This window comes from Prionailurus viverrinus, chromosome C2, assembly GCF_022837055.1.
Source record: "Prionailurus viverrinus isolate Anna chromosome C2, UM_Priviv_1.0, whole genome shotgun sequence".
NCBI classification, from domain to species: domain Eukaryota; kingdom Metazoa; phylum Chordata; class Mammalia; order Carnivora; family Felidae; genus Prionailurus; species Prionailurus viverrinus.
In genome coordinates, this window is record NC_062569.1 from 10003730 (window position 1) to 10025441 (window position 21712).

The 21712-nt window shown below is 42.5% G+C and overlaps 1 protein-coding gene and 1 non-coding gene across 13 annotated transcripts in view; one reads left to right on the forward strand and one right to left on the reverse strand.

The window, feature by feature from the left end:
* The window catches only part of SEC22C (SEC22 homolog C, vesicle trafficking protein), a 38662-nt gene extending 16978 nt beyond the window's left edge, over window positions 1-21684 (reverse strand). For 6 of the 12 annotated variants that reach the window (XM_047875234.1, XM_047875231.1, XM_047875236.1 and 3 more), the window contains exons 1-2: window positions 16615-16752; window positions 2276-2484 (exon numbers count right to left, since the gene is read on the reverse strand). In XM_047875234.1, the coding sequence (XP_047731190.1) occupies window positions 2276-2457 (182 nt within the window). In that variant the 5' untranslated portion in view covers window positions 2458-2484; window positions 16615-16752. The other 6 variants (XM_047875225.1, XM_047875227.1, XM_047875230.1 and 3 more) reach the window with 6 other exon arrangements.
* LOC125175820 (U6 spliceosomal RNA) lies at window positions 8622-8727 on the forward strand. Its single transcript, XR_007155995.1, has one exon. It is a non-coding gene; the product is annotated as a U6 spliceosomal RNA (small nuclear RNA).
* Window positions 21685-21712: the final 28 nt, after the last annotated feature.

The window sequence follows — 21712 nt, forward strand, 5'->3', positions numbered from 1 at the left end:
TTTTTTAAAAAATAAAAAAAAATAAAAAAATAAAAAAAAAGACAACCTGCTCCTTATACAAGGAATTTTCCAGAAGCCCCTATTTGTGGGCTGACTTGTATCTCCCAAAAAATAGGCCCAAGTCCTAACTCCCAGTACCTGTGAACATGACCTTATTTGGAAACAGTCTTTGCAGATACAATTAAGATGAAATGAGATTATAATAGATTAGGGTAGGCCTCCATCCAATGACCGGTGTGAAATTTGGTTTTAGAGACAGAGGGGAAGAAGGCCATGTAACCAAGAAGGCAGAGATTGGAGTAACTCTTCTAAAAGACATGGAATGACAAAGACTGCCAGCAACCACTAGAAGGTAGTAGAGAGGCATGGGAAGGAGTCTTCCTTAGAACCTCCAAGACAGCACTGCCCTGCAGACACCGCGATTCTAGACTTCTGGGCTCCAGAACCGTGGGAGAATAAATTTCTGTTGTTTTAATTTGTTATGGTAACCGTAGAAACATAACTCAACTCCTTAACTATAAAATAAGCTATAGTACTGCCCACCTGTACAAAAAAAAAACACAAAAAAACAAAAAAACACAAGCTTCAGTTTCATCTGTGAAAATAATGGTGAATATTTAATTCAAAATACAAATGAGCAGAACGTTTTATATTCTAGTTTCCAAAAAATGACTGAAGCACCCATAATTTCATTTGATGCCAAAGATGTTTTCTTAACAGAGAAAGATTTGAGGCGTAGCACCAAGATCCCATAAGGTGTTAGAGAATCAGAGCGTAATGAGGGAGGGACATGAAGGACAGTGGTTTTGGGCACCCAGAGAAAGGAGGCACAAATGCAGACAGAGGCAGCTCAGCTTTGGCTCCTGAGCCTCCAGAGCCCACACCACAGGGTAACAGCCGCATGTGTTTGCTACCTGGCGCCCCCTTCAGGCAGGCCCCCTCTTGCCCAACGACACCAGCAAGCCCCAAGTCAAGCCTGGCCTTTTCCTTTTGTTTTTCAGATTCTGAGGCTGAATTCCCCTAAAAGGGCCCTACCTTATCAGGTCAACTAAAAATTTAGTGTTCAAAGGGAGCAGGAGGAACTTGGCAAATGAGAGGCCAAATAATGGAAAACAATCACGTAAAATCTATGACAAGCCGTTGTGATACTTCAAAACCTGCCAACCCCTGCGCCCTCCTGTAGAATGGCTTCGTGCATCTTAGTCCTAGAATAAGAAATGACAGGGGCGCCTGGGTGGCTCAGTCGGTTAAGGGGCCGACTTCGGCTCAGGTCATGATCTCGCGGTCTGTGGGTTCGAGCCCCGCGTCGGGCCCTGTGCTGACAGCTCAGAGCCTGGAGCCTGTTTCGGATTCTGTGTCTCCCTCTCTCTGACCCTCCCCCGTTCATGGTCTGCCTCTCTCTGTCTCAAAAATAAATAAACATTAAAAAAAAAAATTAAAAAAAAAAATGACAGAACACATGAGGAGCAGCCCTTGGGGCCCAGCTGCCTGTATTCAAATCTGGGTCCTACCACTTACTAACAGGACAACCTCAGCTAAGTCACTTAACCTGTTTCCTCCTCTGTAAAACACGTATGATACTGTCACCCACCTCACAGGCCAATAAAGCACTTAGAACAATGCCTGACATATAGAAAGCACTCAACAATACTAGCCATTCTTACTAGGATTATTGTAACCACTTGATTCCTACTTCCACTGGAGCATTTTCCCTACTGTATTATATTCACTTAGGTATTTCTCTTGTTCCCTCCTTAGCCTTTAAGTTCCCTCAGAAAAGGGACCTACCTGTGCTCATTATTCACTCCCCTGCTCCATTACATAATAAAAAATTTTTTAATTTAAATTTAAAAACCAAACAGGCGAAAAATTTAAAAAGTAAAAAACTAAAGGCAAGAATTAGAAGCCTTTTATTTTCTTGGCTTTCCTACTCTCATCCTTTTCCCTCCCTGACATTATACCCTAGACTTCTCCCCCTTCCTCAGCGTTTCCACCCCTCCATCTAATGCAGAATAAACTACCAAACTACAGATATGAAAACTGATTGAACCCAGGTCTCCCGACACTCAAGAGCAACCCCACCAACAGAAGGGCAAGAGTGGGAACAGCACACCCCCTTGATCCGATGGCTGTAAATGCACACAACCTCAGACTGCTGTCTGACAGCAGACCTACTCTTAACACACAGTGTGATCGGCCTCATGTTACCCCAACGTATGGTTAAAAGTAAACCCAAGTTTGTGGATGTTGTGGAAGAGTGAGCATGCTTGCTTACTGTATACTGAAGTCACGTCCTTCTGCAGAACCTCGACCTGGGTACTGGGTCAGTCGCAAGGCTAAAGTCTTGAGCCGTCTCCTGCATTCCAGAAAATCCTGGGTGTGGTAAAAGTCAGTGGAGGCCGAGAGGGGCAGTCCATCCCTCACCCTCACCACACAGGCAAAAAGGATCATAGACATGGTCTGCAGGGGAAGTCATGAGGACACCTGAGGAAAGCAAGGGCACCTTGTTACTGAAGGCAGACGATGGTAAGAGAGACGCCCCCTGCCCTTGAAACGTCCTTTCTGGCTGTTTCACCCTCACCCCACTGTAACTGCAAATGTTGCCTTTATTATTACTTCCCTGGCCTCTACTGCTAGGTCACGGCCTGTCTTCATCCCTTCATTTTCCTTCCTGTCTCTTCTTCACTTATAATCCTCCTTTCCCTTCTCTCTAATGAATCTCTCCCTTTCCAGAAGTCTACCAACTAGGATGAGGGAGAAAGGAATGGAGAAGCAAGGAAGCAGTGCCAGAAAGGCTAAGGAGCAGCAGCAATGACAGTGGGTAGTAGGACACAGGTAGCAAGACGGCCCCGAAGGGACAGGAAACACCCGACACTGAAGCAGCAGGGATGGGGCCCAGTGACCTATGCGTTTCAGGTCACCCAGGCAGGTAGGTGCTGAGCAGTTTTGTTGTCTTATCCTCACCTGCAGTAGAGGGATTCTGAGCATCCAACCTGAAGTTGGTGGCAAGGAGAACAGAAGGTAAAAATGGAACCAAGGGAGTATAGCATGTCCTCCTGAATTTCTCCAAGTGTTTGATCCCAAGCCAGTCTTCAAAATGATGACTGAGTCCCTACAGATGGCTAAAGGAAGTCATTTAGCAAATTATACTACAGTAAGTTACTCAATATTTGGCCATGAAATGTGGGCACTATTAAGCAACAAAAGGAATCAGATCTTGAGCCCTCGTGGTGCCTTTGGCAAATCAGACCAAAACGCTTCTCAGGGTGAAAAGAGAGCCTGGCAGAGCCTGGCTGGGTTTTGGCCCCATCTGCTAACTCTGCAGGTGCTTGCACAGGCCATAACCTACACACGTAGGCCGTGGCAGCCCGCAACCAGGGGTTAGTGAGGTGGCCAGCGTAGCTTTAATGGGTCTTTCCATGCACCCACACATCCCGTTTCACAGATTTTGTTCGTGAGGTCCTCTACTTGATAGGATGGTAATAGGTACACACACTGGTGGGCTTTTCTTTCAAAGAACTCCAAATACGTCACCTTATTTGGCCTCTCAACTCCTACGAGCAGTAGGAAAGGGGAACCCCCATGACGCACACCACTCTCTTCACCTCTGTGCCTCTACGGATTCTTTTCCTCTGTCTGTTCCTCCTCTGATCTCCCCATACCCAAATCCGCGGCCACCCTTTCTATGACCCCTTCCCAGGCTTGTCTGGCTGGAAGTCTTCCACCTCCTCCGAATTCTCAGAGACCCTATCTCCTTGTTCTCTATTTTACTAATTTTTCATTTCCATTACCTAAGTGTAGGTTCTAAGAATAAACACCCTATCTGGAATGCATAAATGAGTAATTCTTCCCATTTTACCCATGAAGAGACTGCAGTGGTATAAAAACAAGAGAAAGCCAAAAGAAAACTTGGTCTACTAGCCAACAGATCCTACAAAGTCCGTTTGTCCCATCTCCCCACACTTTCCATTCAAGAGTAAACATGTGAAAAGCCCCAGGAAAAATACCTCCACACACAAAATTGCTAAGTTCCCAGCGCCAGTGGCAGGCCCTGTCAACTGCCAGAAGGCCATGTGGGCCGCACCCCAGCTGCTTGGCCAACGCTGAGGCCTCTGGTACCAAAGAGGTCATCAGGGATTGGGTGTGTTGCGGCTAATCTCATGACCTTCTTATACTTTCGTGAATGCTTGAAATATTTAATTTAGAAATAATTTTTTTTAATGTTTATTTTTGAGACAGAGAGAGACAGAGCATGAGCAGGGGAGGGGCAGAGAGAGAGGGAGGCACAGAAGCGGAAGCAGGCTCCAGGCTCTAAGCTGTCAGCACCGAGCCCCACGCGGGGCTCGAACTCACGGACCGCAAGATCATGACCTGAGCCAAAGTCGGACGCTTAACCGACTGAGCCACCCAGGCGCCCCTAGAAATAAATTTTTAAAGACTTACAGGCACAAAGCCCTGATAGAGACAGGGGAAGACTGTAAGATCAACTTGACACTAGGCCTTAGGAGCAAAACAAGAATGACAACTTGCTTGCTACCTTGAGAACAGTGTTATTTCAGTGCATGCAAGTTGTAACTATTCTGCAATGCATGTAGAGGAGTGTTTAAGAATACTTGTAATTAAGGGGTGTCGGGGTGGCTCAGTAAATTAAGCGTCCAACTCTCGATTTTGGCTCAGGTCATAATCTCATGGTTGGGAGATCAAGCCCCCAAGAAGGGCTCTGAGATGGGCTCTGTGCTGGGCACGGAGCCTGCTTAAGATTCTCTCATCCTCTCCTTCTGCCCCCTCCCCTGCTGGTGTGCACTCACGCGCACACACTCTCTCTCTTAAAAAAAAAAAAAAAAAAGAATACTTGTAGTGAAGATGTTTCTAAAAACACTACTAGATAAGAAAGAACAATATAAAGACACTGAGCCCCCCCCTCCCACACCACGCCTAAAAAAGAGAGAACGAGAGAAAGACAATGAATTAATGAGATACCAAGAGAGTCAGAGACTGGACAGAAACGCCCCAAGGCAAAATAAGAAAGACACTGCTTAGGGGGCTGAGTAAATTCTCTGCTCTTTAAAGGAAAAGCAATATACATGTATTCCAACTGTCAACCCCCAAATATCCTCTCTAGTGCTGTTTTTATGGAGCATCTGCCATGTGCCAGGTATCGTGTTAAACCAATAAAAGAGAACAGTGAAATTTTACAAGTGATAGTGATCTAAGAACGAGTTCTACCACTCTCTAAAGGACACAACTGTCCCTTTAGATTCTCTACTTGACCCACTTGATCCTTTCGGTGACCAAACAATAGCATTCAAAATAAATAAAACTGTTGGTCAGTTCTCCCAAGTTACTAGTACTGGAAACTAGTGAAACCCACATACATTTAAGATATTTAAAATTTTTTCTGATGCTTCAATGAAGGGGATACTGGGATATTAAGTGTTACTTGTGTTTGTGTATACATATGAGTGTGTAAACATACAGGACGACAGCTGCCTGAGAGGTAGAGGGATTTTACACACTGCTGTGTTAGAGTCTAAGAACAGAGACAACATTGTTTTCCCCTTTTTGAAAATGTACTTTGTATTCTAAAAAATGAAAAAAAAAGTAATACAAATAGGGAGAGACTCATCTTTGTGTCCTCACAGCGCTTGGTAAGAGCTTTGCATACTGTAGGGAGCTGATGTTTGCAAATTCAGATTATGAACTATGATGAGATGATCTGTACTTGCATAACAGATCTGACCACTGCTCAAAAAAGAATGAACTGGGGGCTTTTGCTTCTGAAAAGGTAGAATTGAAGGGCTTTTTCCTACTCCCACTAATAGTGGTATAAAAAATATGGACACTATATACAACATAAACATAAATAAACATCTGAAAGGTGGGGACAGGAAAGCAGACTGGCTAGGGACTTTGGAACCTGAGGAATGGCACAGTTATGAGTTTGCTCAATTTTCTTTTTGCCTCAGATATCCTAGTCTTGGTGCTGGAGAAACCAGCAACCCAGAAATGCCAATGAATGCAGGCAGGAAAAAAGAAAAAAAAAAAAAAAAAAAAGCCCAACAATGAAAAAGAGCCTGGTCTCTCCAGCCAAAGAACCAGGAAAGGTGCACGCAGCCTAGCAAAACAGTAAAGGTTTAGACAAAAACATTCTACTCCAGGCAACCACCACAGAAAAACTGCAGCCATCATATACCCACAAGAAAAGCTGAAATAAGAGTCCAGACTTCTATTTTTGCTTGGCAGTAATGAGGTGTCCCCACCAACTCTCCACACGGCTGGAGTGTCAGAGATCAGGTAGGGAGCTACAGGCAGCAAAGAGCCAGCCTCTCCCATTGTATCATTAAGGAAACAGAAATCCCCTTCTCTTCAGGGACCCAAAAGAGGCCCACTGGGGAAACCTGAACTTTTACTCCCACCTGGAAGTAATGAGATAGTACCTCCACCACCCCTGCTAACACAGTGTCAACAAAGGCCAACTAAAACAGATCTAAATAAGATCCAGAGTCTCATAACACCCCAAATGTCCAGGTTTTAATAAAAAAATCACTGGTCATACTACGAACCAGGAAGATCTGAAATTGAGTAAGAAGAGACCATCAACTGATGCCAACATCAAGACGATAAACTTTAGGGGCGCCTGGGTGGCGCAGTCGGTTAAGCGTCCGACTTCAGCCGGGTCACGATCTCGCGGTCCGGGAGTTCGAGCCCCGCATCGGGCTCTGGGCTGATGGCTCAGAGCCTGGAGCCTGTTTCCAATTCTGTGTCTCCCTCTCTCTCTGCCCCTCCCCCGTTCATGCTCTGTCTCTCTCTGTCCCAAAAATAAATAAACGTTGAAAAAAAATTAAAAAAAAAAAAAAAAAAGACGATAAACTTTAAAGTAACCGTCATAGGGGTGCCTGGGTGGCTCAGTCAGTTAAGTGTCCGACTTTGGCTCAGGTCATGAATTCAGGGTTCGTGAGTTCAAGCCCCACATCAGGCTCTGTACTGACGGTTCAGAGCCTGGAATCTGCCTCGGATTCTGTGTCTCCCTCTCTCTCTGCCCCTTCCCCACTCAGGCTCTGTCTCTCTCTGTCTCAAAAATAAACATTAACATTTTTTTTAAATTTTTAATAAAAAAATAAAACAAACCATCATAAAATGCTTCAATGAGCAATATAAACACACTTGAAACAAATGAAGAATTAAAAGTCTCAGCAAAGTAATAGAAGGTATAAAAAACCAAAGGGAAGTTTTAGAATGTAAAAAAATACAATAACTGAAGTAAAAAACTCAACAGATGAGCTCAACAGCAAAATGGAGGGGACAGAAGAAGGAATCGAATCAGTAGACATGAAGACAGAACATAAAAATTACTTAATTTAAACAATCTGAGAGAAGTTAGATTGAAAAATATTATACAGAGCCTCAGGGACTGTGGGACTATAACAAATTATCTAACACACCTGTCACTGGAGTCCTAAGGAGAGGAAAAAGAGGGTAGGACTGAAAAAGTATTCAAAGAAATGTCTGAAAACTTCCCAAATTTGGCAAAAGACATAAGGCAACAGATTCAAAAAGAATAAATCCCAGGGGCACCTGGGTGGCTCAGTTGGTTGAGCGTCTGACTTTGGCTCAGGTCATGATCTCACTGCTCATGGGTTCGAGCCCCGCGTCAGGCTCTGTGCTGACAGCTCAGAGTCTGGAGCCTGCTCTGGATTCTGTGCCTTTCTCTGACCCTCCCCTACTTGTGCTTTGTCTCTCTCTCAAAAAATAAATAAAAACATTTAAAAATGTGTTTAAAAAAAAGAATAAACCCCAGAAAGGATAAACCTAAGGAAATCCATGCCAACAAAAGTAACAGTCAAACTTAAGAAAACTAAAGACAGAAAAAATCTTGAAAGCAGCAGAAAATAATACAGAGGGGGGAAAACAATTCAAACGACAGCAAATTTCTCACAGAAACCATGGAGGCCAAAAGGAAGCATGTTTTTAAAGTGCTAAGAGAAAAGAACTGCCAACCCAGAATTCTGTATTTGCAGCAAAAATATCCTTCAAAAAGGAAAGGAAAATTAAAACATGTTTAGATGAAGAAGACTAAAAGAATTTGTTGCCAGCACACCTGCTCTAAGACAATGGCTAAAGGAAGTTCTCTAAACAAAAAGGAAATGATAAAAGAAGGAAACTTGGGAAACAAAAACAAACTCAAAGAGAATAAAAACATGGGAAAATACAACAGACTATACTTCTCATGAGTTTTGTAAGTTATGATTTTTGTAAGTTATGTTGGATGACTGAAGCAGTTACTAGAACATTTCTGATACTCTCAATGTATTTAGAGGAAATATTTAAGACAATTAGTAATGGCGGGTACAGAGATGTAAAGGCAGGTAAAGTTTCAATGCTTCACTTGAAATGGTAAAATCCTGTCTGCAGGAAACTGATAAATCATAAATATGCACAAACATAGATGTACATACATGCATATATAAGTATGCATATGTACACAGGTGTATACTAGAGCAACCACTGAAAAAGCTATACAAAGAGATACATTCAAAAACACCATACGTAAATACAAATGGACTTCTAAAAGATGTCTGAATTATTCACAGGAATACAGGAAAAAAGAAAACAGAATTTTAGTGCTCACTTTGGCAGCACATATACTAAAAATTGGAACGATACAGAGAAGATTAGTGTAGCCACTGTGCAAGGATGTCACAAACTTGTGAAGCGTTCCATATTTAAAAAAATAAATAAAGAAGAAAGAAAACAGAATAAACAGAAAACAAAAAGTAAAAGACCATATTAAGCCCTAACATATCAATGATTACAGTAAATGTAAACGGTCAAAATACATAATTAAAGACAGAAATTGATAAAGTGGATAAAACACATGATCCAATTATTTACTTTCTACAAGAAATTCACATCAAATATAACAATATAGGTATGGGGCGCCTGGGTGGCTCAGTCGGGTGAGCGGCCGACTTCAGCCCAGGTCATGCATGATCTCTCGGTCCATGAGTTCGAGCCCCGCGTCGGGCTCTGTGCTGACAGCTCAGAGCCGGGAGCCTGTTTAAGATTCTGTGTCTCCCTCTCTCTGACTCTCCCCTGTTCATGCTCTGTCTCTCCCTGTCTCAAAAATAAATAAAACGTTAAAAAAATTTAAAAAAAAAAACAAGCAATATAGGTATATTGAAAGTAAATGAATAAATATACCATGCAAACATTAATCAAAAGAAAGAGTAAGTTACATTAATATCATAAGCAGACTTCAAAGCAAAGAAAATTTCCAAAGATGGAGAAAAACATTACATAATGATAAAAGAATACATCTACCAAGAAGACATAAACCTAAATGTATATCTACTAAATAATAGGGGTGTAAAATAGGTGAAGCAAAATTGATAAAGTGAAAGGAGAAATAGACAAATCCACAAAATTACAGTTGAAAACTTCAACATCACTCTTAACAATTGATGGAAAACCAGCAAAGATATAGGAGATCTTAACATCACTATCTACAAAAGTAGGTAATCAACATTTATAGAACACTCCATCCAACAACAGAGTTCCTTTCAAGCACTGACAGAACATACGGCAAGATAGATGTGGGTCATAAAACAAACCTCAACAAATTTTAAAAATGCACACAGAGTATGTTCTGGGCCCACAATGTAATCAAAATAGAAATTAATCAAAGAGAGGCACTAAAAACCTCCAAACACTTAAAAATTAAACAACACACTTTTAAATAATCAATGAGTCAAAAAGGAAGTCTCAAAGGAAATTTAAAAATACACTGAACTGAATAAAAAGGAAAACCTATCAAAATTTGTGAGACACAGCTAAAGTAGTGCTAAGAGGGAAATTTACTGCACCAAATGCTATCATTAAAAAAGAGGAAAAGTCTCAAAATAATAACTTAAGCTCACATGTCAAGAAACTAGAAAAAGAAGAGCAAAAAACAAAAACAAACTGAAAACAAACAAACAAAAAACCCAAAGCAGGCAGGAGGAAGGAAATAATAGAAATCAATGAAACTAGGAACAGAAAAGTAACAGAGGAAATCAATGAGATAAAATTTTAGTCCTTTCAAAAGATCAACAACATTGACAAATCTCTACCAAAACAACGAAGAAAAAACTAGACAAGAGACATATTACTAATATCAAGAATCAGATAGGAAATATCACTATAGACACTATGGACATCAAAAAAATAAACAATGGAATACTGTAAACAACTCTACACCCATAAATGTGACAATGTAGGTAAAATGGTCAATTCCTCAAAAAACACTACCACAATTCAACCCAATATGAAACATGTAATTTAAACAATCTTATAACTAAATTTCCTATTAAGAAATTTTCATCTGTAATTTTAAAACTCTGAAATCTCCAAGTCCAGATGGTTTCACTGGAGGATACTACCAAACAGGTAAAAAGGAATGAACACCAATTACACACAATCTCTTCCAAAAAATAAAAGAGGAGGAAATAATTCCAAATTCATCTTATGAAACTAGTATTACCCTGATATTAAACCCAGAAAACTGTAGACCAATAATACTCATGAATTTATATGTGAAAATCCTTAACAAAATACTAGTAACTAGAAATCAGCAATATAATAAAAAGAATTAGACATCATAACCAAATGAGATTTATTCCAGGATGCAAGGCTGGCTTAACATAGTAAAATCAACCACTATAATCCATGATATTAAAAGGCCAAAAAAAAATGATATCAATTAATACAGAAAGGGTGTCTGACAAAATTCAACCCTGCTTCATGATAAAACTTTCAGCAAAATAGGACCAGAGGTGAACTTCGTCAATTAGAGGAAGAGCATCTACAAAAAGCCTACAGTTAACATCATACTTAATGGTTAAAGACTGAATGCTTTCTCTCTAAAATCAGGAACAAGGATGTCTGCTCTCACAACTATTTTTCAACACATTACTGGAAGTTCTACTCAGTGCAACAAGGCAAGAAACAGAAATAAAAGGTATAAAGATAGGAAAGGAAGAAACAAAACTACTCCTATTTGCAGATGACAAAATCATCTACATGAAAAATCCTGAGGAGCCCACCAAAAAAACCTTCTAGAACTATTGAGTTCAACAAGGTTGCAAGACATAATATCAACATACAAAAATCAATGTACTTCTATAAACTAGCAAGAACACACAGAAACCGAAATTAAAAATAAAATACCATTTACAATCACACCAAAAAAAGATCCCAATAAAGCTATAATTTTTAAAATAAAATACTTATAAATCTAACAATACATGTACAGACTTCTATGCTGAAAACTACAAAACACTGCTGAAAGAAGTCAAAAAAAGTTTTAAGTGAGAAAATACATCATGTTCACAGATTGGATAACTCAACATAGTAAAGATGTTAATTCTCCACCAAACTGACATAAGGGTATCATGTAATTCCTATAAAAATATCAGAATGACAGTTTGTAAAGATAGAGTATTCTAATTATATGGGAAGGCAAAGAAACTAAGATAGCTAAAACAACTTTGAAAAGGAATAAAGTGGAAGGAACCATGCCATTCCATTTCAAGACTTATTATATAGCTACGGTAGTCAAGATTGTGTGGTATTGGCAGAGGAACAGACACACAGATCAAGAGAACGGAAGAGAGAACAAAGAAATAGATCTACAGCAGTACAGCTAAATTATTTTCAACAATGGTGCAAAAGCAATTCAATGGAGGGAGGACAATTTTTTCAGTATTTGGTGCCAAAGCAATGGATAGCTATAGAAAAAAAAATTATTGACCCAAACCTCACACCTTACATAAAAGTCAATTCAAAATGGATCATAAATGTAAATCTAAGAAGTAAAACTATAAAAATGGAAGAAAATGTAAGAGAAGATCTTCAGGACTTGGGGATGAGTTCTTAGACATGACACCAAAAGCATAATCCACAAAAATCAGTAAATTGGATTTCATCAAATTAGAAACATTCGATCTGCAAAAGCTCATGTGAAAAGGAGAAAGAACATGGACAATCCAGTGACTGGAAGAAAATATTTGTAGACCACATATCTGATAAGGGTCTCTATATATCTAGAATTTATAAAGAATTCTCAAAACTCAACAGTAAAAAAAATCCAGTTAGAAAATGGGCAAAGTACGTGAACAGACATTTCACCAAAAAGAATATACAGATGGCAAATAAGCACATGAAAAGATGTTCAGCATCACTAACAAGTCAGGGATAGTAACTTAAGATCACAATAAGATAATGCTCTATACCTGTGAAAACACCTAAGATTTTTTTAAAAGTGAATGCTGTCAAGGCACACAGAGGAAGTGGATCTCTCATACATTACTGGTAAGACTATAAAATGGTAGAGTCGCTCTGGAAAATAGTTTGGCAGTGTCCTTTACTTTTATTTATTTATTTTTTTGGCAGTGTCTTAAAATTAAACATGCAAGGGCGCCTGGGTGGCTCAGTCAGTTAAGCATCTGATTCTTGATTTCAGCTCAGGTCATGATCTCAAGGTTTTGAGATTGAGCCCTATGTCAAGTTCTACACTGACAGCATAGAGCCTGCTTGGGATTCTCTCTCTCCTCTCTCTCTCTCTGCCTCTCCCCTTGCTTGTGCTTCTCTCCCTCTCTCTCTCTCAAAATAAATAAACTTTAAAAAACAAAACTAAACATGAAATTAACATATGATCTATCATTCACACTCCTGGGCATTTATCCCAGAGAAATGAAAATTTACATCCACACAAAACCCTGTGTACAATTGTTCATAATAGCTTTATTTGTAATGGCCAAGAACTGGAATCAACCAAAAATTCTACAAATACTGAATGGTTAAATAAAATATTACATTCATACCACAGAATACTACTCAGCAGTAATAAGAAATGAACAACTGAAATTCAGAACAACTTGGATGGATCTCAAGAGCACTGTGTTGAGTGAAAAAAAAAAAAAAACCAAACCTCAAAAGGTCACATACCGTAGGAATCCTTTCATGTAACATTCCCAAAATGACAAAATTACAGAGATGGAGAAATGACTAGTAGTTGGTAAGGGTCAGAGATGGTGGGGAGGAGGGGAATGGTTGTGATTATTATAAGGGAGAGCAAAAGATCTTTGTGGTGATGGAATAATTTTGTATTTTGCGACGGTGGTGATAGGAATCTACATTAAGTGCTAAAATGGGCATGGAGCTATACATACTTTATATCAATGTTGATTTCCTGGATTTGATGTTGTACTATACCTAAGTGAGATGTAACCAATGGGGGGGAAAGTAGGGTAAAGGGTATATGGGACCGCTCTGTACTATCTTTGCAATTTCCTAAAACTGGAATTATTTTTAAATAAACTTTGAAGAATAAAGTATTAACTTCAGATCTTTATATCACTTACTTAAATTATGCTCCCACTTGCTTTTTATGTGTAAGCGTCATTTTTAAATATCTCTATAAGTAGGGGCTCTGGATGGCTCAGTCAGTTAAACGCCTGACTTCCACGCAGGTCATGCTCTCGTGGTTTGTGGGTTTGAGCCCTGTCTCGGGATCTGCACTGACAGCGTGGAGCCTGCTTGGGATTCTCTCTCTGCCCCTTCCCCACTCATGCTTTCTCTTTCTCTCAAAATAAACTTTAAAAATAAAATAAAATAAACATCTCTATAAGTAGATCAATAATCTTTTCTGCTAATTAACTGTAGTTTCAATGATTTCTGCTTGAATGTTGAAAAACATGTTTTATAGTGAGCAGCTCCATAACTACATGACATTTCCAAACTAGAAGGTATTCTAATCTCAGGATTAATTAAAATAAAAGCTATCTGCATTTAACTAGTATTCAGTTCAAAAAATAAGAGGTAGTGGGGCGCCTGGGTGGCTCCGTTAATTATCTGCCTTCGCCTCAGGTCATGATCTTGTGATTCGTGGGTTCCAGCCCTGTGTGGGGCTCTGTACTGACAGCTCAGAGCCTGGAGCCTGCTTCAGATTCTGTCTCCCTCTCTCTCTGCCTCTCCCCCACTCACAATCTATCTGTCTGTCTGTCTCTCTCAAAAATAAATAAACATTAAAAAACTTTTTTTTTTTTTTACATTTTATTTATTTTTGAGAAACAGAGCGAGACAAAGCATGAGCGGGGGAGGGGCAGAGAGAGAAGGAGACACAGAATCCGAAGCAGGCTCCAGGCTCTGAGCAAGCGGTCAGCACAGAGCCTGATGCGGGGCTCGAACCCACGAAACGTGAGACCGTGACCTGAGCTGAAGCCGGACGCTCAACTGACTGAGCCACCCAGGTGCGCCTAAAAAAATATTTTTTAATAAATAAAAATAAGAAACAAGAAGTGATGGTATAAATCTGAAAAATCATGCCACAATAATAAAAAAATGTATTATCGATTATACAAAGACAAAAGCACCCTCAGAGTACTCACACAGAGACAATAGTCTCTTCCAGGTCTTCCCGGCTCCCTCTACAAGCCAGTAGACTGGCTTCCTAACCTAACACCATGCCTGGCACACATGAGAAGCCTTCAGTAAAAACTGTTAAGCAAACGAATGAATGACCTAACAGCTGCCTTATTTTTGCCCACTGAAACAAGAAATGTGGGTTTTCAGATCTTGTCATATCCTAATCTATATTTTGAACACTTTTCCACAATAAATTTCTACTTGGAGAGAAAAAGACAGATGGAATTTTTCTGAAGTAGAAACTGAATTAGTAATCAAATATACATACCCAAGTCACTGCTACCACGCTTTATAAAAATTACATTTTAATCTGCCTCCCCCATTTCCTAAATCCTCTTCTCAGCATCTATTTATAAACTGCTCGTGTCATAGATTATCCCTACTCTACCAGCAAAGACTTTGTCCTTAGCTGGAGGCCACCCTTGCTTGTTCCCATTGTTTTTTTTTTCCTCACCCTTAGCCCACCCCCAAATCCGTACCACATATGCTCCTCCCCCTCCTCCTCCAAAAAAGAGGGAAAGAAAAAGCATGAGAGAAGAACAGCATTAAATGACCAGACCATGACCAAGCCTTGCAAAACAGTAATGCAAACAAACAACGAATTTCATTGGGCACACAAATACTCAAACACAAGTCTTCGCCATGAGGCATATTACCCACTCCTCAAATACACAATACAGAAAACAAAACTGGGTTAGTCACCCTTATTGAATTCATCTTCAACTTGAGAACCGGTAACCTAATGTGTAGATCACTCAGGATCCTCTGTTCCATGTCTCTTGGGGATGGTGTGGGGATAGGGAGGGTACACATAACTCTGAAATGAGTTAAAAAGAGTAGGGGACTGAACTTGATAGCGACTAACATTACGTGCGAGGCACTGTGCTAGGAACTTTTAAACTGATAATGTTATTTACTGTTCAAGACTATCTATGAGGTAGGCATGATCTACACTGGACAGGTAGGAAAACTAAGACATAAGCGAGAGAGCCAGGTTTCAAACCCAAACTTCCTTACTGAAAACATCTGAAAGCCTATGCAATCTTTTCAATACACTCTGCCTCTCTAAATCCAATTTTGGGGATCACAGCTACCCTATTTCTATTTTCTTTCTCCTAGAGCATTACTACTCAACTAATCAAAGACCTGTTAATAGAAGAAGCAGAGGCCTAGAGTCACACTTGTTACAATTACTCCTTACTCGCTGTGTTACTTTGAATAAGCCAATTTTCCTCTCTGACCCTCAATCACCTTTTGGATGCAGCTTGTTTCTGAGGCTCTTTCTGAGAATAAAACTTTCGGACTCCAAGATGTCTTCTGTGTTGTAAAGACAAGCAGAGCTATAACCGCATTGTCTACAATGTATTTTCCAGAGCAAACTCTATTATATCGATTTAATTCTATTTACCAATATGAAACCACCTTCAATTATTTACATTTTAATTTTACTAAAATAACCTTTATCGGGATTAATTCCTTTGTAAAATTTAATTAAGATTTACCCTATCCATTGGTCTGAGCTTTACTGTTTTGTTCTGACCATGTAACAAATGTCACCAAATACTTTTCGCCACTAGGAATAATTCTTTTGTGGTTTTGATTTCTAAAAACCTCATTTTTCCCAGAGTGCTTTATCCTTCTGTCTCTGGAGGTCTAGAGGTAAGCCTGTAATAGACACAAATGTACATCACCTCCTACATCTAATGTTCGGAAAAGCTGGTCCAGTGCACCCAGTATTTGGTAAACCAAGTCGTATAATTTCGGCATGGTAAGGGAAGTTTGCTATTAAAATTAAACAGTACTCAGACCGGGGCTTCGTGGATAATCAAGGATAATCAAGGAAATCGTCCCCTCTCTCATTTGGACACACCCCTTCTCTTCCCACTGGGAGCAGCGCTCCACGCGCATCAGTCAGTTTAGGGTTCCAGCAGGCGCGCCCCGGTTGTTCCCGAGTCCAGAGAGCCGCCCGGGGAAGAAAGGGGGACAGGCGACTCGGGGAAGACCCACGCAACCGGGTGGGGCTAAGTCGGGCCTGAGGGCGGGGCGGGCCCGGGGGCCGCCTCCACCTCCAGGCCCGCCCTGCGCCACACCCGACCCCGCCTGCCTTCCGCTAACGGGCCGCGGCACCCGACTCCGCCCGCCAGCCCTCACCTCGCCCCGACGGCGGCCTCCGGGAGTCGGCGCCCGCCCGTCGCGCCGCCTCACCGCCGTACCACCCGCCGCCTCCTCTGCAACCTCAGCCCACCGGGCGGACCCGGCCCAGGTCACTGGCGGCCCAGGCGCAGGTAGGCGATGGTGCGCATGCCCGAATCTTGAATCCCTATTTGCAGCTGCTAAGCGACACCCGCACCCGAACCGGCCAATCCTGGAGTGGCTTCCCCGCCCAGTCCCGGAGGAGTCCCGAATTAGCTAGTTCTTAAAGGGCTGCCACCCAAAGGCACAGGGGGAGTGGCAGGGGCGCGCGCTCCTCCCAGCTTTCTTCCCATCTGCTGGCTCTCACCCGCTTGGGTTTGACGTCCAAGCGTGTAATTCCCACGTCCGGAGGTGCGAGGAAACTTCTGGGTCTAAGCTCGATTCCTCCTGGGGTAGAGTACAGAACTGACGTGCCGAGACAGGGAGGTTCTGCGTAAGCCCGCGACACGCCCCCGCTGTGGGTTCTGCCGTCTGCGCAGCTGGGCGGGAAGTCCGAGATAGGCAAACCAAAGAGCACAGCCTCCTGCCAGCCTGGATGAGGTGCTAAAGTCCGACCCTGGAGGGACACACCCCAGTCTGGGGGTGGAGGCACTCACAGGTGTCACACGGATGGATGGCCCAATGCAGGGAAGCGGAACTCGTCCATTTATTTTTCGCCCAACACATTTTGAGCACCTGATGTGTGCCGGGCACTAGGCCTGGCGGTGGGGACACAGTGAGGAACTCCTGACACTAAACACTATGTTAAGAGAAGGCAGAGCGAAAGCACTCATCAATTAAACAATTACACAACATGTGTTGAAATACAAACTGAGATGTGTGCTCTTCCGAGAGGAACAAGGTTTTTGAGAGAAGTTACAGGAGCTTCTGGTCTGAACTTGGGAGTCCGAGGAGGCTTCCTGGAGAACGTGACACTATAGCTGACTGGTTGCTCACTAGGCAAAGGGGAAAAAAAGAGTGTTTCAGACAGAGGGCGGTTTGTGTATAAAGAACAAGAAGGCGGCAGGGCTCCTTTAGACGGATGAAAAGAAAGGTGGTGCATGAGGAGCTAGTGTTTAACAGGCACAGAATTACAGCTGGAGAATATGAAAAAGTTCTGGAAATGAATGGTGGTGATAGCTGCACAATAATGTAAATTTTTAAATGTCACAGAACATTTAAAAATGGCTAAGATGGTACATTTTAAGTTATGTATATTTTGCCACACCAAAAAAAAAAAAAAAGACAAGAAAAGGAACTGAGAGTTTAGAGAGTAAGGAATAGGGTGAGAGCCACTAGAGAGAATAGAAGAGCTAAGACCAGGTAAGACCTTTGTAGGCCATGCTAGAAAGTTTAGGACAGTGGGAAACTGATAAAATTTATCTTGTGTAAAATCACTTTGGCTGCTGAAGTTAAGATCAAAATGAAAAAGGCTCACAGAAGCCCTGGTAGGACCAGCTGGGAAGCCAATGCAGTCATCTGGGCAAAAGACGATGAAGCTGGAGCTCGCTTAGACTTGGACTGGAGCGATGGTGAAGAGGAGGAGAACTGGACAGTCTGCAGAGACATGTAGGAACAAAATCAACAAGACGTGGTGACGAATTGGATGTGGAAGAGTAACAAAGTGGCTTCAAGGATAATGCCACTGTTCAGCCTTGAGTGAATGTGTAGATAGTGGAGGGGTTTCTAGATACAGAGAAACTGGAAGAGGATCTGATTTTGGAAAGAAAAATGATCTCTAGTTCTATCTCAGACAAGTTGAATTTGAGGTAGCCTAGAGACTTCTGGTCCAGATGTCAATGTAGGCAGTTGAATGTACAGGTACAGGTCTGGGCTAGACATCAACTTTTGAAAGTCATCACCACATGGGTAGAAACTGAAGAAGGCCTTACATAGCCAGAGAAAAATTACAAAATGAAAACAGATGACCTCCAGGGATCCCCACCTCCTGGTATTCACACTCTTGCGTGGTCTCCTCCACGTTGAGTCAGGGTTGGCCTGTGTGACAAGTGATCATGAGGCTAGGTCATAAAAGGCACAAAAGATAACAGCAATGAGATTTGATTGGTAACAGAGATTGAAACCTCCTCACTGAATGTGAGGGAACCACTGGGATTCCCTCTCCAAGTGTATTCGCAGGTGAATGAAGAGCTGTTCTTGTCACCACAGGTCATGAAGACAAAACTCTGGCTTAAATGGGGAAGGAAAAATTGGTGCCAGACCCACAAAAACCAAGAGTTTTTGAATGTGGAGCCTCAGGCTCTCAAAACCTGCTATGTGAGTGCTTTATAATAGGGCTTTGTGCTCTCTGACGGGTGCAGATAGAGTGGCTCAGGCACCATAGTGGATTGGGCTACAGGGGTAAGATGTGGTGTCTGGAGTCCTAGCCCTCCTCTCCAATCATTGGTCATTTTGACTCCAGGCTCCAGAGATTTTCTTTTCCAGCCTTCTTCATTCCTCTACTTCCAGGCTCACACCCTAGGTTGCTGTATCACCACAGAAGAAGAGCTCCACCTCTGAAGTTGTAAACGCAGACACCTGATCTCTGACTGTCCCTTGGCTGTTCTCAGAATTCTGCCCACTGTTGCCTGGCCTGCGGAAGCCTCTACTTGTCCTTCTACTTTGTTGTATGTATCACCTTTCTCCATCCACTTTATTTCCTTCTCCATCCACTGAAAGTGCAGGGTTTATCATTTCCATCACATTCTTCCCAATATGCTTACCTCCATTGTGCAGTTTTTCTTCTCTCACATCTGCCTGGGAGCACTCCCACTCAGGAAAAAAATCCAATCTTCTGGCTTCTCTAAATAAGCCCCTGAGCTGGAAGTGCTGCTGGAAAAAAAAAAAAAATCGCACAACCATACAGATCAGTGCTATGTATGTACCTCGCCAGCCTCCACCAGGTCCTCAACACTGCCCGGCAGTCCCATGTTTGCTGGGTTGGCTCTGTCTCCAGCTCTCCCCAACACCAACCTCAAAATCTCCTGCGTGCTCCCCAGATCTACCACTCTTCAAGATCCCCCTAGCCTCCCAGGTGCCCCCTTCACAGAGGAAAGAGCAGCCATTAAAGTAATAGCCCTCAGTTCCCACCAACTTCTGTCCCTCTACCACCTTCTTTCCTTTTTCCCCTTTATTGCCAGGTTTCTTGGCAACAGTGGCCTGCTCTAAAGACTCCATTTGCTTCATCTTTCCTGTATTTCATAGTCCCTGGAAATTCTCACTTCTGCCTCACCACAGCACTGAAACCTCCTTCATTAAAGACATTCAAGTTCTAGTCTTTACCTGGCTTGACCTTTCAACAGCATTTGTCATTGCTGTCCTGTCTTGCTTCCTCAGTCACTCTTATTTTTATATGACCCCCCCACCTGATTTCCTCTTATATCTCTAGTCTCCCCACCCCTCCCCCATGCTCCTCTGTAGCCTCTTTTCCTTGGCCATGAGAGAAACCAAGTCACTCTCCTTGGGCAGTCTTATCCACTGCATGGTTCCATTTCCACAAGTGATGCCCCTCAAAGCTTATATCGCCAGCCCAGCCCTTGACCCTGAGTTCCAGACCCAAAGAGCCAGCCATAGACTTCTACATCTCTGTCTGACATCACCTTGCATGCACGTGTCCACGGCTGAATTGATCACTCTCTCACTTCCAGTCCAACTTCTCCTTCACTGTCCCCTGTCTCCAAAAATGGCATCACCAGTCTCTCAGTTGCTGAAACCAAGACACCAGAAGTCATCCCTAATTACTCCTTCTCCCTCCCTCCTCCATTAATTCACTAAGACCTGGCAAGTCTATTCCAAATGTCTGTCAAATGCACACATTTTTTTCACTCCTCCACCGTTTCCGGCCTGCACACCTGCAGCAAGTAGCCTTCTCTGTAGTTGTTTGTTTGTTTGCTTGTTTTTTAAGGAAAACTCTAAAATGCATCTCTGACTTCACTTCTTTTTTGCCTAAAACTGTCTATAGCTTCCATGGTTCCTAGGAGAAAGTCCAGACTCTGGGTACCAGTCACCTGGGTAACCTCTACTTCCTCTTCATATTGAGACATCTGTCTGTTTTCTGTGGAGCCTTTGGGGAATTTTCCCAGGGAGAGAGCCTTGCTGGGGTTAATAGTACAGGCTTGGGAACCAGGAAGCCCTGAAGTCCTGGTCCAGTTCAGGTATGTTGCCCCACTTTTCTCACTGGGTTTTACTCCTCTGTGAAATGGAATGAAAGCTGCCTCCTCACAGGGTTGACTAAGGGAATTGTGGAGGGAGAGCCCAGCAAAGTAGATGAGCCTGCTCTGGATCAGGGCCACTACTCAGGGAAATGAAGCTCTATGAGGCAGAATTGCCCCCCCCCCCAGATCCCTTTTGAGTAAAGGCTTTGAAGATCTTCCTCCTAAATGATGTGGCTGCTGTTCCCCCTGTGCTGCAGGGAAATCCAGCCTTGTTCCCATGTCCGTAATGGATGGGTTGAACCAGAGAGAAGACAACGACTTCAGAGTGTCAGCGGTTGCCAGCAGTAACTATGTGGCCCAGGAGGGTAGGACCAGCTTCCTTCTTTTATCTTGCAGCAAGCCACCTCTGCAGTATGGTGCATAGGCAGTATGGAGTAGTAAGTTAAGAACGAGGGCTCTAAAGCCATACTACCCGTGTACAGATATTGGCTCTGCCCTTAGTGGCTGTGAGATGTTGGGCAGGTTTCTTAACCTATTTTCTCATCTGTAAAATGGAGAAAATAACAGTTCTTTTTAGGGCCGTAAACCTAGTGAGCTTTATTACTACCCAAAGGAAAAATAGGTGTAGATACAAGTTTCTTCCTCAGCAAAGAATAAAGCTAACAGCAGTGTTTTCCTACTACCTGCAGGGTTTGGCTTGGCAGGAGGCAATGGCCAGGGTTCACGTTCCAGACGCGTATCTGGAGGCACCAGAGTGATGTCGAAATAGGGAGGAGTGGACTTGGAGCCAGATATCTGGGTTCCAGCCACAATACCCGTGTGACCCAACGCAAGGTGCTCCTGCAGATAGACTACCCAGCGCCTGAAAGGCGAGGAGCTGACGCCCGGCCCCGCCCCCGAGGTTAGCTCTCCAGACTGCGCAA